At 37.5% G+C, this 13,778-nt stretch overlaps 3 protein-coding genes across 13 annotated transcripts in view; all 3 read right to left on the bottom strand.

Moving 5' to 3' along the window:
* Positions 1-480: 480 nt before the first annotated feature.
* LOC122317521 (boron transporter 1-like) lies at positions 481-5,582 on the bottom strand. Of its 2 annotated transcripts, none has more exons than XM_043134648.1 (12): positions 5,029-5,582; positions 4,793-4,875; positions 4,358-4,550; positions 4,077-4,215; positions 3,696-3,861; positions 3,398-3,564; positions 3,111-3,284; positions 2,938-3,033; positions 2,670-2,807; positions 1,434-1,756; positions 1,082-1,349; positions 481-971 (listed from the first exon to the last, which is right to left on the bottom strand). In XM_043134648.1, the coding sequence occupies exons 1-12, from the start codon at positions 5,130-5,132 to the stop codon at positions 675-677; spliced, it is 2,148 nt and encodes a 715-aa protein (XP_042990582.1). In that variant the 5' UTR covers positions 5,133-5,582; the 3' UTR covers positions 481-674. The 2 variants fall into 2 exon arrangements, with proteins under 2 accessions (XP_042990582.1, XP_042990583.1); XM_043134649.1 differs by having other exon boundaries at positions 1,434-1,753; positions 5,029-5,579.
* Positions 5,583-9,227: 3,645 nt separating this feature from the next.
* LOC122314714 (GDSL esterase/lipase At3g62280) lies at positions 9,228-12,637 on the bottom strand. The gene is made up of 5 exons (XM_043130266.1): positions 11,349-12,637; positions 10,556-10,741; positions 10,287-10,450; positions 9,898-10,168; positions 9,228-9,789 (listed from the first exon to the last, which is right to left on the bottom strand). Exons 1-5 carry the CDS (start codon positions 11,596-11,598, stop codon positions 9,554-9,556), a joined length of 1,107 nt encoding a protein of 368 aa, XP_042986200.1. The 5' UTR covers positions 11,599-12,637; the 3' UTR covers positions 9,228-9,553.
* Positions 12,638-12,783: 146 nt separating this feature from the next.
* The window catches only part of LOC122314712 (DEAD-box ATP-dependent RNA helicase 10-like), a 30,920-nt gene continuing 29,925 nt past the window's right edge, over positions 12,784-13,778 (bottom strand). For all 10 annotated transcript variants that reach the window (XM_043130254.1, XM_043130258.1, XM_043130257.1 and 7 more), the window contains one exon: positions 12,784-13,222. In XM_043130254.1, the coding sequence (XP_042986188.1) occupies positions 13,100-13,222 (123 nt within the window). In that variant the 3' untranslated portion in view covers positions 12,784-13,099. The remainder of the gene's footprint in view (positions 13,223-13,778) is intronic.

Raw genomic sequence — 13,778 nt, 5'->3', positions numbered from 1 at the left:
ATCGGACATAAAGACGGACATCAGGAAATCATTCGAAAGGGACCTGACTTCGGTAATGGAGAGGCATGAAGAATGAATGAATACCACCTAGTCAATGCCATGAATACAACAATGCAATTGAGGATGTAGGACCCCTCGTCTCCGGTTCAATTCACTTGAAGTGCTTTCTGGGAAAAATCGTGTCCGTTGCTTTTATTTCCCAACTGTTCCAAAGGCACCTTTTATTAATATTTTTTTTTTTCCTCAATTGCATTCACACAGTGCAGTTTCTTATTGATTCTGCTGTTGGACTCTTGTGGATGTCACATGAAGAGGGCGAATCTCAGCCAGAAAAGTATTTCCTTAAACAAGTTGCATAGCCAAGATCTATACTGTATTTGCAATTTTATCTAGAATTGTTTTGAGGAAATCCTTCATTGGTTAACTTTGAGACTCATGCCAGTCATGTAACAGACAACTGAAAAAATACACTCATATACATGGCACAACTATACCGTTAAATATATATATGTATGTATATATATCTCTTATTGAAGCAGGGGAGTACAAAGAAGGCAGACTTTACAATGCCCCAGCCAAAAAAAGCAAAACAGACGGCAATATGGAAATGAACAAGCAATTGAAAACTTCTTACAAAGGGAATAGATAACAGTAGTCTTGTCTATTTCTTCCCCCTATTTTGATGGGGTGTTAGGACTCTTTCCAAGATTAGATAATCTCACTTCTCCAGTCCCTGGACTATGTCCTCTACCACTAGAACGGGGACTTTGCTCCCCTTTAAGCTCACCGACACGAGGACTGTATGTAGAGTTCGGGCTCTGAAGGCTTTTAGGGCCATTTGTTGGCGTTGGTGTGGTGCTTGTGACCTTAGGACTACTAACATGCCTGAACTCACCTCGGCTTCTTGTGATAACTTCGTCTAGAATCTCTCCTCCATCTATATAGGATGCTCCAGCACCCAGCTGTCCCTCCTGTTTGGGGACACCAAATGGGCAAGGAATATTAGAAGCAGTTTAAACATGGGGATCACAAGAACTCATGAAATTATAAATGAACACAAAGGGGTGGGAAGAACACGTACTGTTGCAAGGTTAAATGGTAAAGCTGGTGCTTCTTCATACTCTGCCGCATCCAAGTCTTGAAGGTGGGGTCCTTTGAAAAATTTGGGCAGAAAGTACTGCCTAACAGGAACCAAAAGCATGATCATTAGAGGGAACATAAGTCCAGCAATTGGAACCCATGTTAGTCCAAAACATATGAGCAGATAAGTTGTTTGGAAAATGGTGAACGTTGCTATTGTCTTGAAAGGCACTGTTTCCACAAAAGTAGCATGGTACTCCTCAAGAACTCTGCAAGAAAGATAGCCATTTCTCTTAGACATAATAGGAAAAGGAAACATTATCAGAACAAAGAAATAGAATTGAAGCTGTTACTTGTATCTTCGGCTAGGTGCCGTGAAGAGCAATAAGATTCTTTCCCAGAATTGGTTCCCTGGTAAACTTTCAATTGCCATGAATGCAAAGTAGCCCCATAGAACTGAGGTTGGGATCATTTTGAGGAAAGGCATGGCTGCAACACATCCTCCCACCATTATAGCTTGAAGCAAGTTACTGACGCGCTGTTCCTTAACCTCAACAGGTAGCAGATCATCAATTTCCTTTTCGATATCAAATACTGTCTCATCAACTGGGGCATCCATGTGTCCCATACTAGTCGCCGCTTGAATGGTCGATTCTTTTAATTCCTTTAGTTCCTGCTAAAAAATTTCCTTAGTTCCATCTTACAAATATCAGTGTACGCTTGATTATAACATGAAAAAAATCATGTAGTCAGAACTACTTGGGCCTATAAGTCTCTTTGCATTGAAGTCAATTCTTTCGTTATCTGAGATGCTTGGTCACAGAGACGGACCCAGGGGCACCCGGGTTGTCTGGAACTAGGGGGTGCCCCCTAGTTTGGGTCCGAGGAGCCCATGGCTAGGGGAGGCATGGTCCTGCTTCCGTCCCTGCTTGGTCAGAAGGATGTTCGCATACCGTGAAGCCTAGCCTGCTTAAAAATTCTCGGCAAGCCCATGCATGCTAGCACTAGGTAACACAACACGATCAGCCGTGTACATATATATTGCTATCAAAGCCACTGTGAGCCCCTCACAAAGTTGAGCCCCAGAAAATTAATTGTAGGGACAGGCGGTGGCCACTAGCCACCATTGCCACAACCACTACAGGGGCGGTGAAAGTATCACCCCTGCCCTGGGCATGGGAGCATGGCACGTGTGCATCCCTAGGCATGCCCATGTGAGTGGGGACATGGGCAGCGTGCTGGCTGCTCAGGCCAAGGGATGGCTGCAAAAGTTCTTGTAAAAACTCAAAATACTTCTGAAAAAGAGAGTCTTTTATGTTTGCTCCTGATGTTCCTTCTACCAGCTGAAATTTGACTGGAAACACTCTGTGGGAGAGCAAATCCCTAGCTTGAAGATGCCAACACCTTCACATGGGTATGCTGATGTAAAGGGCGTGCTAAGATGTTAGTGGCCTATGAGGCTGGTAACCAGTTCCCTGGATTTTGTCCTCAGGGTATCTAAAATATGATTTTGTAATCTTTAAAAGAAATCAGGGGAGCAATTTATCCTAAAACATAGAACCAACATGTGTAGAAACTAGAAACCCAACCCGAGTTGAGGGCTCCTGGTAGATCAAAGGGGTCTGCATTTGTCGATAGGCTTCTTGCATATTCCCGTACAGCTGTCCCAAGCTAGCATTTTGTCTCATACTTCTGCGGGCTGTTGTAACCAGTCTATTGCGAAGCAACTGCATAGCAAGCAAATATTTCCGAATAAAAAGCATAAATAATTAAAAAAAGAGACAAAAAAAGAAAAAAAAGGGGGGGAATATCTACAGCTAAATATACTGAACACCCTGTACTTGATGGGTAGACTACCTGGTGTTTGAGAGTAGCCAAACTCTTTGTATGCATTGGAGATTGTGGGATAACTCCATTTGCTGGAGGGATTCCAATAAGACCACACAACAAGGTCTGCCATCAAGAATATCAAATATGTAAGAATGAGGATGACGTAGGAGGGAGAAAGGGAGCAAGAGGACATTGCATACCAGAAATCCCAACAGAAGCAAGTCATAATGGTAAGAAGACGGCTTTCTCAGGTTGAACTCCTGCTGCTGAGCAAGTTGAGATGCTACACTATGGTCAAAATAGTAAAGCACAGCAATCATTGTTGCAGGAATGAGAGCTCCAATTATGTAGAGAACAGGAACATCCAGCATATCCTATCAGTTTCAAGTGAAAACTGTCAATTCAATGTTCGACACCAAGACAGGATACAAGAAACTATGTTTGATACAAAAAACTAGGTTTTAATCTCAAAACTTGGGAAACATGCCTTAATGACGGTCCAGTTATCATATGCACCAGGTGACCATGGATTTGGGCTGAAGAGGCGCCGTGGGATCCCTTTGGGAACACTGCTGGTTGGTATGTAAGAAACAGCTGTCCAAACTAGCACCATAAGCGGTACACCATAATCTGCTATTAGGCTTCGAAGCCAACCTGTTAAATCAAGTCATAAATCTTTTAGGTGGAAGAATATACTGTATTTTGCAAAAGTTATCGAGTCTAATGTTCAAGAAATGCGCGCACAGAACCCTTTATTTAGTTTCAGTTCAAAGACTCATGCTTACCAGAACCATATCGCCATGACCTAGCCTTCCGGCTTCTTAATGCAGTTATAAGAAGGCCAAATGACAGAACCAAAGCAAACATGCCATTTGCAAATCTCCATGAAGGTATGAACTCAGTTAAATTTTTATTTTCTCTCTGTGGGATTCGAAACTCTTCTACAAGTCCCTAAAAAAAAAAATCAAATCAACAAAAAAAAAAAAAATGAGTTCACAAATAAATAAATCCATTCTTTTCAAGTCAAGGGTATGGGTCTTAATGCAAACAAATTAAAATAGTTTATAACACTGCAAAGAAACGATTTATAACACTAACATTTTGTAAATTCCGTAAAGCATTGAACAAGGTGTAGAAAAACAAGATTCAAGTTACAGAATTCTTACTTTTATAGCTTGCTGCATGAAGAGCATTGCTATTAGCAGACCAAATAATTCTCCTGCCACACGGGTAAACCTATTGATAATGGAGCAAGCTCCTAAGATGGCTAGTAAGAACAGCAATAATGCTGTCCAGACGCATATCCTACAATACCAAAAGACCAGGCAAGTTCTGTCAATTAGAGGAAGACAATTTAAAGCAGATAATTCATAGCTATATCTCGGAATCCATGTCAAAGACATGAACGGTATAATTACTTCCAAAAAATAAAGTGGAAATTGCTCACCATCCAGACCATGCGAGAAACAGATTCCGGCCCAAGTCTGGTCTCTCTTTAGCAAAATTAAACAAGAATGTGTACATAATCACAGTGGGTTCCGCAACACCTAAAATCAACAAAGGTTGACCTCCAATGATCGAGTGTATAATCCCGCAAAGGGCAGTGGATGCTAAGGTTTGAACGGCTGTCAGAACTCCCTCTGCAAGTCGGGAGTGGAGAGCATCATGAATATTACTTCAAACAGATTTTTGTTTGGCCTTAATACTATTATATCATGTCCTATTTCGTATAAATTTATAATCAAGATCAAGTGCTAAGCTCGAATGGCTAGAAGTTCAAAAGAGAAGCGTGAGTTTGGAGGATTGTTCTGTATCTTTAAAAGTTTAAATAATATTCTTCTGTCGATCTAAAGTGGCTTTTCATGAAGTTTATGTCCAGTACCAGTATTTCGCTCCAATTGTTCTCCAAATGAAATGACCGGTATTGCAGAAGCAAAAAATATATATGTGGTGGGAGCCAGAATCCTGAAAGCCATAAAATTTCGTCAACAAGACGAGTTAGAGTTTTCCAACAAAAGAAAACTACAACACAGATATTAGCATTGCAATTGAACAACATAGTACATACACAAGGAAGTTTATAATATGAATACCCGATTGAGAGAGTATGAATTTTACCTGAAGCCTGCCCTAAAGCCACCGCTCCAATCTTGTTTGTAACACATTAGTCTTCCTTTAAGGTCATTCTTGATTCCTCGAAATGGTACAAATGTCTCTTCCATGGTCCTGTCTCTGTAGGATTCAGTCAGAGTGTGTTCTTCCTTCTTCAATGGCTTTTAAGAGAAAGAATAACCCCAACGACTAATATCACCCTGGGGCAAATAGTAGCTCAAGGACTAAAAACGCTAAAGAGGGTCAACAATAGCCAGTTTTGCTGCAAGTAATGAGGGTGGCTTTTGATTCAGGAAGAAACACTAAAAAAAAAAAAAAGAGTCAATCACCCAGATGGTCAAAACCGCATGTGAGCTTAGGAAAACACGTTCAAGAAAATTTAAAAGACAAGCCAAGGTGCATGACTCAACCCACTTGAGAGGTTGATCACCAACTAGAGCAACCCCAACCTTCTGAGGTGCTTCTTGGTATCAATGTTTGAGCACAGAGATGAGAGGGAAGGTCCAAATATATAAGCTTCAAAGGGTGTTGAATGAAAGGAGAAGCAATTTTTTTGGGGCAGACAGCAATGCGGGTCACAAGGGAATTTAGTGAATCTCACTGTCACCGCCAGGAAATACAAATCAAAATCCCAAAGCTTTCCCACATCTGCATCGCATAATGAGCTGGACCCACTTGATACTGTGACTTCCTGTTAGAATGTTTACTCGTAGTGTTTTTCTTTTCTTTTTTTTAAAAAAAAAATCTTTTTGTATACTATTAATTGCAGAGCAAATTGAAAGGAGAAGTACACTGCTCAAATGGGTGTCTTCCTCCACTTGCATAATACCATTGAATATTGATGCACCTTCAATAAGTGAACCTAAAAGGGAGATGAATTCAAAGCATCTTTTGCAGACCTTCTTTTGGGATCTTTCCCTCTCTCTTTAGATCGAAACCAGCTTCGGTAAATGACAACAAAACAAGTTGACCAAATTGTTCCATGCATCCAAATGATTCATTTTTCAATTTATTTGCAGCTGCATGTCAACTTTCGTGCAATAAAAAATACCTATAGCATTTCATCATCCAACCAATTGGGCTATACCCCTTTGGGAACTGTTCTCGCTCAAATCTTGGCGGAGATTAGAGAGTTATGTGAATTTTTTTAGTGATATTGAATTGTTGTCCATGTGCTTTGAACAACTCATTTTAGCTGCTGGCTTCAAAACTCCAACATCACAACCCCCCTCCAACCCACACCCCCACCCCACCCCCCCCCCCCCCAAAAAAAAAAAAAAAACAACCAACTGCTCTGTCGACTATCCTCTTTAACTTCATAATTTAACATTTCTTGAACTCACAGAAGGTCAGAAGGGCGTGTTATCTGCTTGATTTAGAAGCATCTTCCGGAAGTCTTATAAATACAAATGAATTATATAAAAATAAACTCGTAAATTAATAGACTTTTATGTGATATATTAGATCTATCTTACGATTTTATTAACATAATGTATCACATCAAACTACGATATCTAAGTTTACTTATGTGTAATAAACTCTATTCATGTGGGGCCAACCGACTTTTATCATGTTTATTCTTTTATAATTCTCTTCTGTCACATGATTGTAATTATCAAATTGAGAATTGAAGCTTAATCTGTTAAACATTAAGACGTGGTGGAGGATAACTTGTAATTTTAACCTTTCTTCGATGTGACACAACGTTGAGTAGGTTGTTAATTTTTATTTTTTTAAATTTATTTTCCTATTAAAGTAACAACTTTTAACCCCTTATATATTATATATATTTGGTTGCTTTATATTAAAGATAAAAATATTATCTTTTTGTTTTTTAATGGAATACAATATTGGGGGATATTACTTCCCAAATAAATATATATTAAGGGCCTTATCATGTTGATTGTTAATGCATGGATGCCATTATTACACAATGCACAATAAAATTAAATGGCATTATTAAACTGTATCTAATACAAGTTGACCTCCATTTTAGAGATTAGAGGTTATGTCAATCAAGTCACAGGCCTTTAGCGTTTAGCTGACTCATACTACCTACCTTTGCGGCTTCCGATCACTCTAACATTATCTGTGGACCAAATTATACATTAATACCCTATTTTAATTCATAAGGGAATCTATTTAATTTTGGGTATTTCTTTAGTACTTGTTTTCAAATGTGAGACGTTTTAAGCAATTTCTTTTCGAGCTTTCTTTCTCCTACTTTTGAAATCACCATCATTTCCAGCAACCAATATGTGGTTAAGAATATCGAAGAGGGCAAAGAAAATGAATTATATGATGAAAGTTATAAAGAAAACGATTAAGTTTTGAGAAGTTTTATAACAATAATGAGATTTCACAAAAATAAATTAATAAATTGACGTAGTTTAATGTAATACAAAATTACTTTATTTATAAAATAAATATAACGTATCATATGGAATCATGATAGTTTATAAATTTATTTATTTGTGACTAAAACATTTTTCTTAAATTTTTATATCATAAACTTGAATAAAGCGTTTCACCATAAATGTTTGGGCATATATATTGGCCATCTTTCTTTCAATTGATTTCTAGTTTTTGTTTTTATTTTATTTTGCTAAATTGCTGGCCGTTCAATTTTATTTACTATCATTCATCCTATGGTCTATAGAATGTCACTTTCTTTTCTTTTTTTGGTTTTTTTTTTTTTTTTTGGGGGGGGTGGGGGGGTTGGGTGGGTGGGTGTTACATATAGTGTAATGTTATTCACATTTGTTATCATTAGCTTCAAAAAAGCATTTGACACTGAACTTAGAATAAGCATTGGCAAAAGTGCATCTCTTTATATTATAAAACTATATACTGGCCAACAACTATTCCATTTAATTAATATCCCATTCCCATGCCTATTTAAAGGACATAAATAACTATGGTTCTGGCTTTTAGAATTCTTTAAGCTCATTATAGACTATTAATAATTATTATATTTTAAAAATGATCAAGTGATCACAATGTGTTAATTAATGATTAAAATTTAGAAAACATGATCAATCCTTTTGGCAACACATTTGTCATCCTGCAATAAAATTATAAGCTTATTAGCATGACCTTATTTATCATGGAAAAATTTTAAAAACTACAATTTCATCCTATTCGTTACGATGAGATGACATAGACTATCAATTTTTTAATATTTCTTTTAAAAATATAAAAAATAATCTAATGATGATGTTACGTAGTGAGATGGAAGTAAAATATGATAAGTGTGGTTTGAAGTATTACTCTTTATAATTTCAAAATCAATTTACTACTACACTTTGTATTGGAATATTCCCATTTTCGGGTAGAATGGGGAGTATCATTATGGAGTGCATTGATTGATGATGATCTTATAAATCTAGGAAAGCAAGCTGGTCTCTAATTACTATATGGTTTAATAAAATGTGCACTTTCTATTTAATATTAGTATGTCTATGTAGTGTTCCTATTATAGCTATAATGGCTGTACTAGGCTGGCTTTGTCACTTCAAATGTCTTTTGAGTTTGAATAGAGTTTTCTTACTAACGCGAGTGGAGAGAGATGGCAATCAGCCTAACACTGTAGACGCAATCATACAAATTTGGAGGATGATTTCAATGAAAACAAAACAAAAGTAGACTATTTTAGTTTATAAATGGGGTTGTACACACCAATTACTTGATATTCAATCAGATGCCTTTCTTTCCTTGATGAATTATTGGCTTTGGAATTTGATATTCTTGACAAGGGACCTCCACAACCAGAAGAATGGATACATGCTATTTTGCTTTAGTTCTTTACTTATTTCCAAGCATTCGAAGCTTTGATCAACATTTTCAAGCTCATTATATTTATGATTACAGAAAACTACTAACATTTGCAATGCCCCCGTCTCATAAGAAATTGACAGAATGGGAGAATGGGAGAAGCTTCACATGCTACCAGAAACTCAACCCTTGAAGCAAAATCTTTTCCTTTTTCTTTTTTTCTTTTCACTTATTGGGGTTGCATTCAAATGATTTTGTCTGGCACAAAACTTTATTCTTACTTATTCTCCAGGAATTGTGAGGCAAAGACTAAACCATCTGTCAAGAAAAGTAGATTGTTACATATTCAATCTCAGCCATTGACCAAGTGGTAGGTCCATTGATGATGGGTGTAGTCTTTTTCTTTTTGTATTGGAAGATCCAACCAATCCTCAATAAATGTAGTTTCCCATTCCCAGTAATTATTGAAGCAATATCAGAGCTAGATTGATGGTGGATTTGGCCTTATATATGATCCTGAAGCAATTCAGACACCATTTCCCCCTTTTTTTCCCCTTTATGTCCCACCAATGTCTATATATCTAGTAAGAGGGCAAAGAAGCGTTTTCACACAAAAACAAAAAACCCAAAGTATTTCTGATTTGATCATGGATTTAGACAAGCATTTGGATCTATTTATGGAGGCAGCATTTAGAAATGTAGCCACATCAAAAAGAACTCATGGAGGCAGCAGCAGCAGCAGCAGCAGCTAGGCCACTTAGTTGTCTGGCCAAAATTGGTCAAGCTTTACTCGAGGTGTAGTATAACATGTAGATAAAATACTTGTTGCAATCACACGATTGGCAGCTTCGGTATAATGAACTCCATCCCAGACTATGGATCTTGATACATTTCTGCAGATGCTGTAACCAGGTTGGCCGCATGTTGCTTTTACATTGTAATTGTTTGGAGGCCCCCCATAACCACAACAAGCCATGAATGGATCTTCAAAACCTATATGAATAAACATATGCACCAACGAAGGTCATTATAAAGAGAGAATATCCTAAAGAATAACTTTTCTATTCCACTTAACATCACAAAAAAAACTATTATGCTTACCATATTTTTTGTACTTGGCAAAGAGCTTGTACTTGATCGTGTATATGTCCACGTAAACAATAGTTGCATCCTTGAATACTGATCTTAGTTCTTTGCAGACATTGTTAACCCCTTCATTAAAAGCCTTTGCAACATCATTATGGATGCGAAGGCATCCAATTCGATCAAGATCTGTGCTGTTATGTGGATGTAATGCAAGTTCTTTAGGGGCACAGCCTAATGGCCCAGTGTTGTGTATCCAAAATTTTCTGCCACCATATTGATATATATTCTACAGTTGCAGCATATAAGACTATGTTACTGAAAAGTAAATTTAATGATGTCCCACTTGAATAGTACTATCAAAATATCAATCCAAATTAATGACCCGCACGGAAATATAGACTCACTTGAATAGCTAGTTTGATTTCTGCAAGAAACGAAGGGACTTTTTCAATAACTGGTGCATATGTTAAGTTTGATGCATACAGGGCTAGCAAGAGATCATTCTCTCCAATATCGATCATATAAAGTGCATTACGGATTCCATCTTCATCAATTAAGTTTCTGGAACCTGCACAACAGTTTTTGCACTAATAAAGAGCTAGAAAATTGGGTACATACTTCTCGAGTCTCTTTGAGGGTAGATAAGCATAAAACTGGAAAGAAATGAGCGTACCCAGTGATAGGAGTTCAAGAGAACGATTTCTGAAGCGAATGAATTGGCGAACTTGAACATCTAGTGCAAAAGGCACAAACTGTGGCAGCAAGGTTGCTCCACTTACTGCGAAGTTCACTCCACTTGTGAAATTTGGTGCCAATGAGTCCAAATATGGGCTCAAATAACTCAGGTTCAAGTGTTCGCCTATGGAATTCAGTGCAATAGATGAGATATGCATTATCTTTTGATGTTAAGTTGAGATAGATTGTATAGAAGATTTATAATAACATGAAACTTGAACTTAGTTTGTTGGCTTTCCTTCTCTGTTCTTTATGTTTGACATTACTGATGTGGAAGTTTAAGTAAACTGATCATACCTATGAACCAAATGCTGGCCCCTCCCATAATACAGATATAAATAACACTTGCCACGACAAGACTTTTAGTAACAAGCACAAATATATGACAAGTTACTGGTCAAATCTTGTAAGAGACTTTCAGGATGTGATGACAGTATACAACACTCCAGCCAAAACATAGAAGAGGAGGCAAGTGATAAGATATGCTTCTCATCCTTTGCAACAATAATGAGACAAGAACATTTGTTTATACCCACTGAAGTTGAAATTACAGGAGATAAGACTTTCTAGCTTGTGTAGGACTTCTTCAACAGAAAGGGTAACAAATTGGAACAGTTAAAAGATTTGAACACAGAATTACTTCACCTAACTTGAGAGGTTTGTGCTCATGGTGTTTAATATGCTGCTGTAGTACACATAGAAATTAAGGTGAACAGAAAAGTTGGACTCACAGAAGAAATCAATCATAAGCCGTCCATCGCCTAGCCGGCCGGTGCCTCTGTGGAAAAAAGTAATGCCATGGGGAAGGCCAATTGGGAGTCCAGTGCCTGCCAGGACACCTCCAGTATCCGAATTGGAATCACCAAAGTTGATTAGAATAGGCCTGATGTTGCTGCTGCACTTGGAGTTAGCAAACATTCCAAGGAAGACGCACACCAAAACCAGCAAAATAGGATGTTTAGAAAATCTCACGTAGCCCATCTCTTCCAGTCTTTGAACTAGCTAAATTAGCAAGATTGATCGACTTAGCCAACTTGGAGTTCAAACACTTTACTCTGTCCGTATTTTAAGAATCTGAGATTCACATGATCCAGGATACATGCTGCTATACAAAGACTTTGACACAACCAATCTGCTGGCGTTGACTTTCTGTCTAGTTATAATAGTAGGACTCAAACATGTAAATTGCAGATCTTGGAAGCAACCTTTCCAGGCAATGGATAAATGCAACTTAATTTGCATGTGCTCGAGACTCTTGCATTGGATCTTTATGATGTAAGTGGCAGAACTCCATCCCAGCTTGTCTATTTTAATTCTTCAATGCAGAGATTGAAATAAGTTGGACACAACATGCCATTTACGGATTCTCGAACCCTCCAAAATGGACCATTAATCGTTGTGAGAAAAATGAAATTTGGAGTTCAGTATGGATCTTTTAATGAAATATTATACAAACATGGCATTTTTAACTTGGGTGAGGAAGGAAAAGGATGGAAAAAGAGAAACGAAGGAACCAGCTATATCATTTTGTCCGATGTACGGTGCATTATTTTTTATAATAAAAGCACGTAAATTTACAAGACAACATTCTCAATTGTTAAAATTGTAAGTAATTCTTCATTTTAGTTAGAATCGATGTGGTATATGCTACACAGAAAATAAACATATATGCGAATACAGAACTGATTTCTAAAAATATTATCGGTACTTCTTGTGCCATTAATTGAAAACTTGATTTAAAACTTAAGAGCGTTGCTGATCAATTGAAGTTTCTTACATTTTTCAAAGGTTCAAGATAGGCATTTGTTTGAAATTTAAAATAAAACAAGAAAAAAATTATATTCTCCATGGAAGGAGCCATTGAAACTGGCCTTGAAAATTGTTATGGCTCAAATCAAGAACTTCCAGTTGCTTCTAGGGGCAATTCACCATTAAGGGAGAGCTTGAAAGATCTTTCAGACCCAATTTGGAGAGACAACTTGGCCTGCCTACTAGCAATAGAAGTTTACACTTGGCATTCTCAAAGCCTGTCAACTTAACACACCTTCCCATTTGTAACAGACGGATCATTGGACAAGGGATCCGCAAACAACTCTTGTGGATCTCAGGATGGGGTTGTGTTTTTCCGACCCAACTTGCAGCTTGCAAGAATTACAAGCACGAAAATTTGAGATCACCAAAACAAAATCTCTTGTATTAATATGGCATTATTCATTTTTGCATAAAGTTTAAACGTAGAATGTTCTTCTATATAAAATGTACGTAACCAATACTGATATTACATTTATAACTAACTACCAAGACAAAATTGAAGGACAAAATAATTGTTTTGTTGTAACATTCCGTGAAAAAAAATACCATTTGCCCGCATTGACTGGTTCCAATCCTCCAGAAAAGCGGACGGACGTTATAATGGCAATTTGTTCAAGGCTCATATACTTGAAGGCCTAACCTTTCCAACCAAGAAAAAGAGCTGTTAAACTCATTTCCTCATCTTCTTATGCGACTTGACATTCTTCATACCCAAGTATTTGTCCATACCCTCGTCATCATCGTCATCTCTTCCTCGCCTCTTCGAGTTCTTGCCTTCGGATTCTTTGATTTTCTGTAGAAACCAAACATAGAATACAAAACAATAAATTAATTAATAATAAATAAGTTCACACAACAGCAAAATAATGTTCTTCCAAGGTGGACCCCATATATGGCAACAACTTTTTACCTAAACTTTCATGAGCTGGGAACTATACCAAGGATGGAAAAGGTAGAACGATAACAATTATAATAATTAAGTCCAGAAAATATTCACAGCAAAAACAACATAAGTACTAAAGCAGCCAGAACAAAGAATCATGCAAATACAATAGCTAGAAGGTGTTGGGTCCTTTATCATTACTTTCCACATGGTTACTACAAAGTGAGTAATTCCATTGACCCAGGTTCATTAGATGTGTGGAATCAAGCCAGGGATCTTCACCAATTTGTTTCCTAGGGCTAAGGTGGGGCCTGTAGGATCAGAAGATCCAGGGCTGTGCGAGCTAGGAACGGGTAGTCCCTAGTGTCATCTGTCTTGTCTCAAGGTTTAATGTCCAAACCGGTTTTGGGGCATTGCTTTGCTAATGCGACTGCAAGAGAAAGAAACATGTTACCCAGGGAATTCC

Source organism: Carya illinoinensis, chromosome 7 (genome assembly GCF_018687715.1).
Source record: "Carya illinoinensis cultivar Pawnee chromosome 7, C.illinoinensisPawnee_v1, whole genome shotgun sequence".
Classification (NCBI taxonomy): domain Eukaryota; kingdom Viridiplantae; phylum Streptophyta; class Magnoliopsida; order Fagales; family Juglandaceae; genus Carya; species Carya illinoinensis.
Note: the sequence above shows the minus strand (reverse complement) of the source record. Positions and strands in the feature narration are given on the sequence as shown.

Excerpts from the sequence above, each read along its gene's own strand:
- LOC122317521 (XM_043134648.1), bottom strand. The coding sequence starts at position 5,132 with ATGGAAGAGACATTTGTACCATTTCGAGGAATCAAGAATGACCTTAAA. Across the intron at positions 3,862-4,076 it reads TCATGCAGCAAGCTATAAAA|GGACTTGTAGAAGAGTTTCG; the intron begins GTAAGAATTCTG and ends TTTTTTTTTTAG. Across the intron at positions 1,350-1,433 it reads GCACCTAGCCGAAGATACAA|AGTTCTTGAGGAGTACCATG; the intron begins GTAACAGCTTCA and ends TCTTTCTTGCAG.
- LOC122314714 (XM_043130266.1), bottom strand. The coding sequence starts at position 11,598 with ATGGGCTACGTGAGATTTTCTAAACATCCTATTTTGCTGGTTTTGGTG. Across the intron at positions 10,451-10,555 it reads TCTTGAACTCCTATCACTGG|GTTCCAGAAACTTAATTGAT; the intron begins GTACGCTCATTT and ends ACTGTTGTGCAG. Across the intron at positions 9,790-9,897 it reads TGCCAAGTACAAAAAATATG|GTTTTGAAGATCCATTCATG; the intron begins GTAAGCATAATA and ends TTATTCATATAG.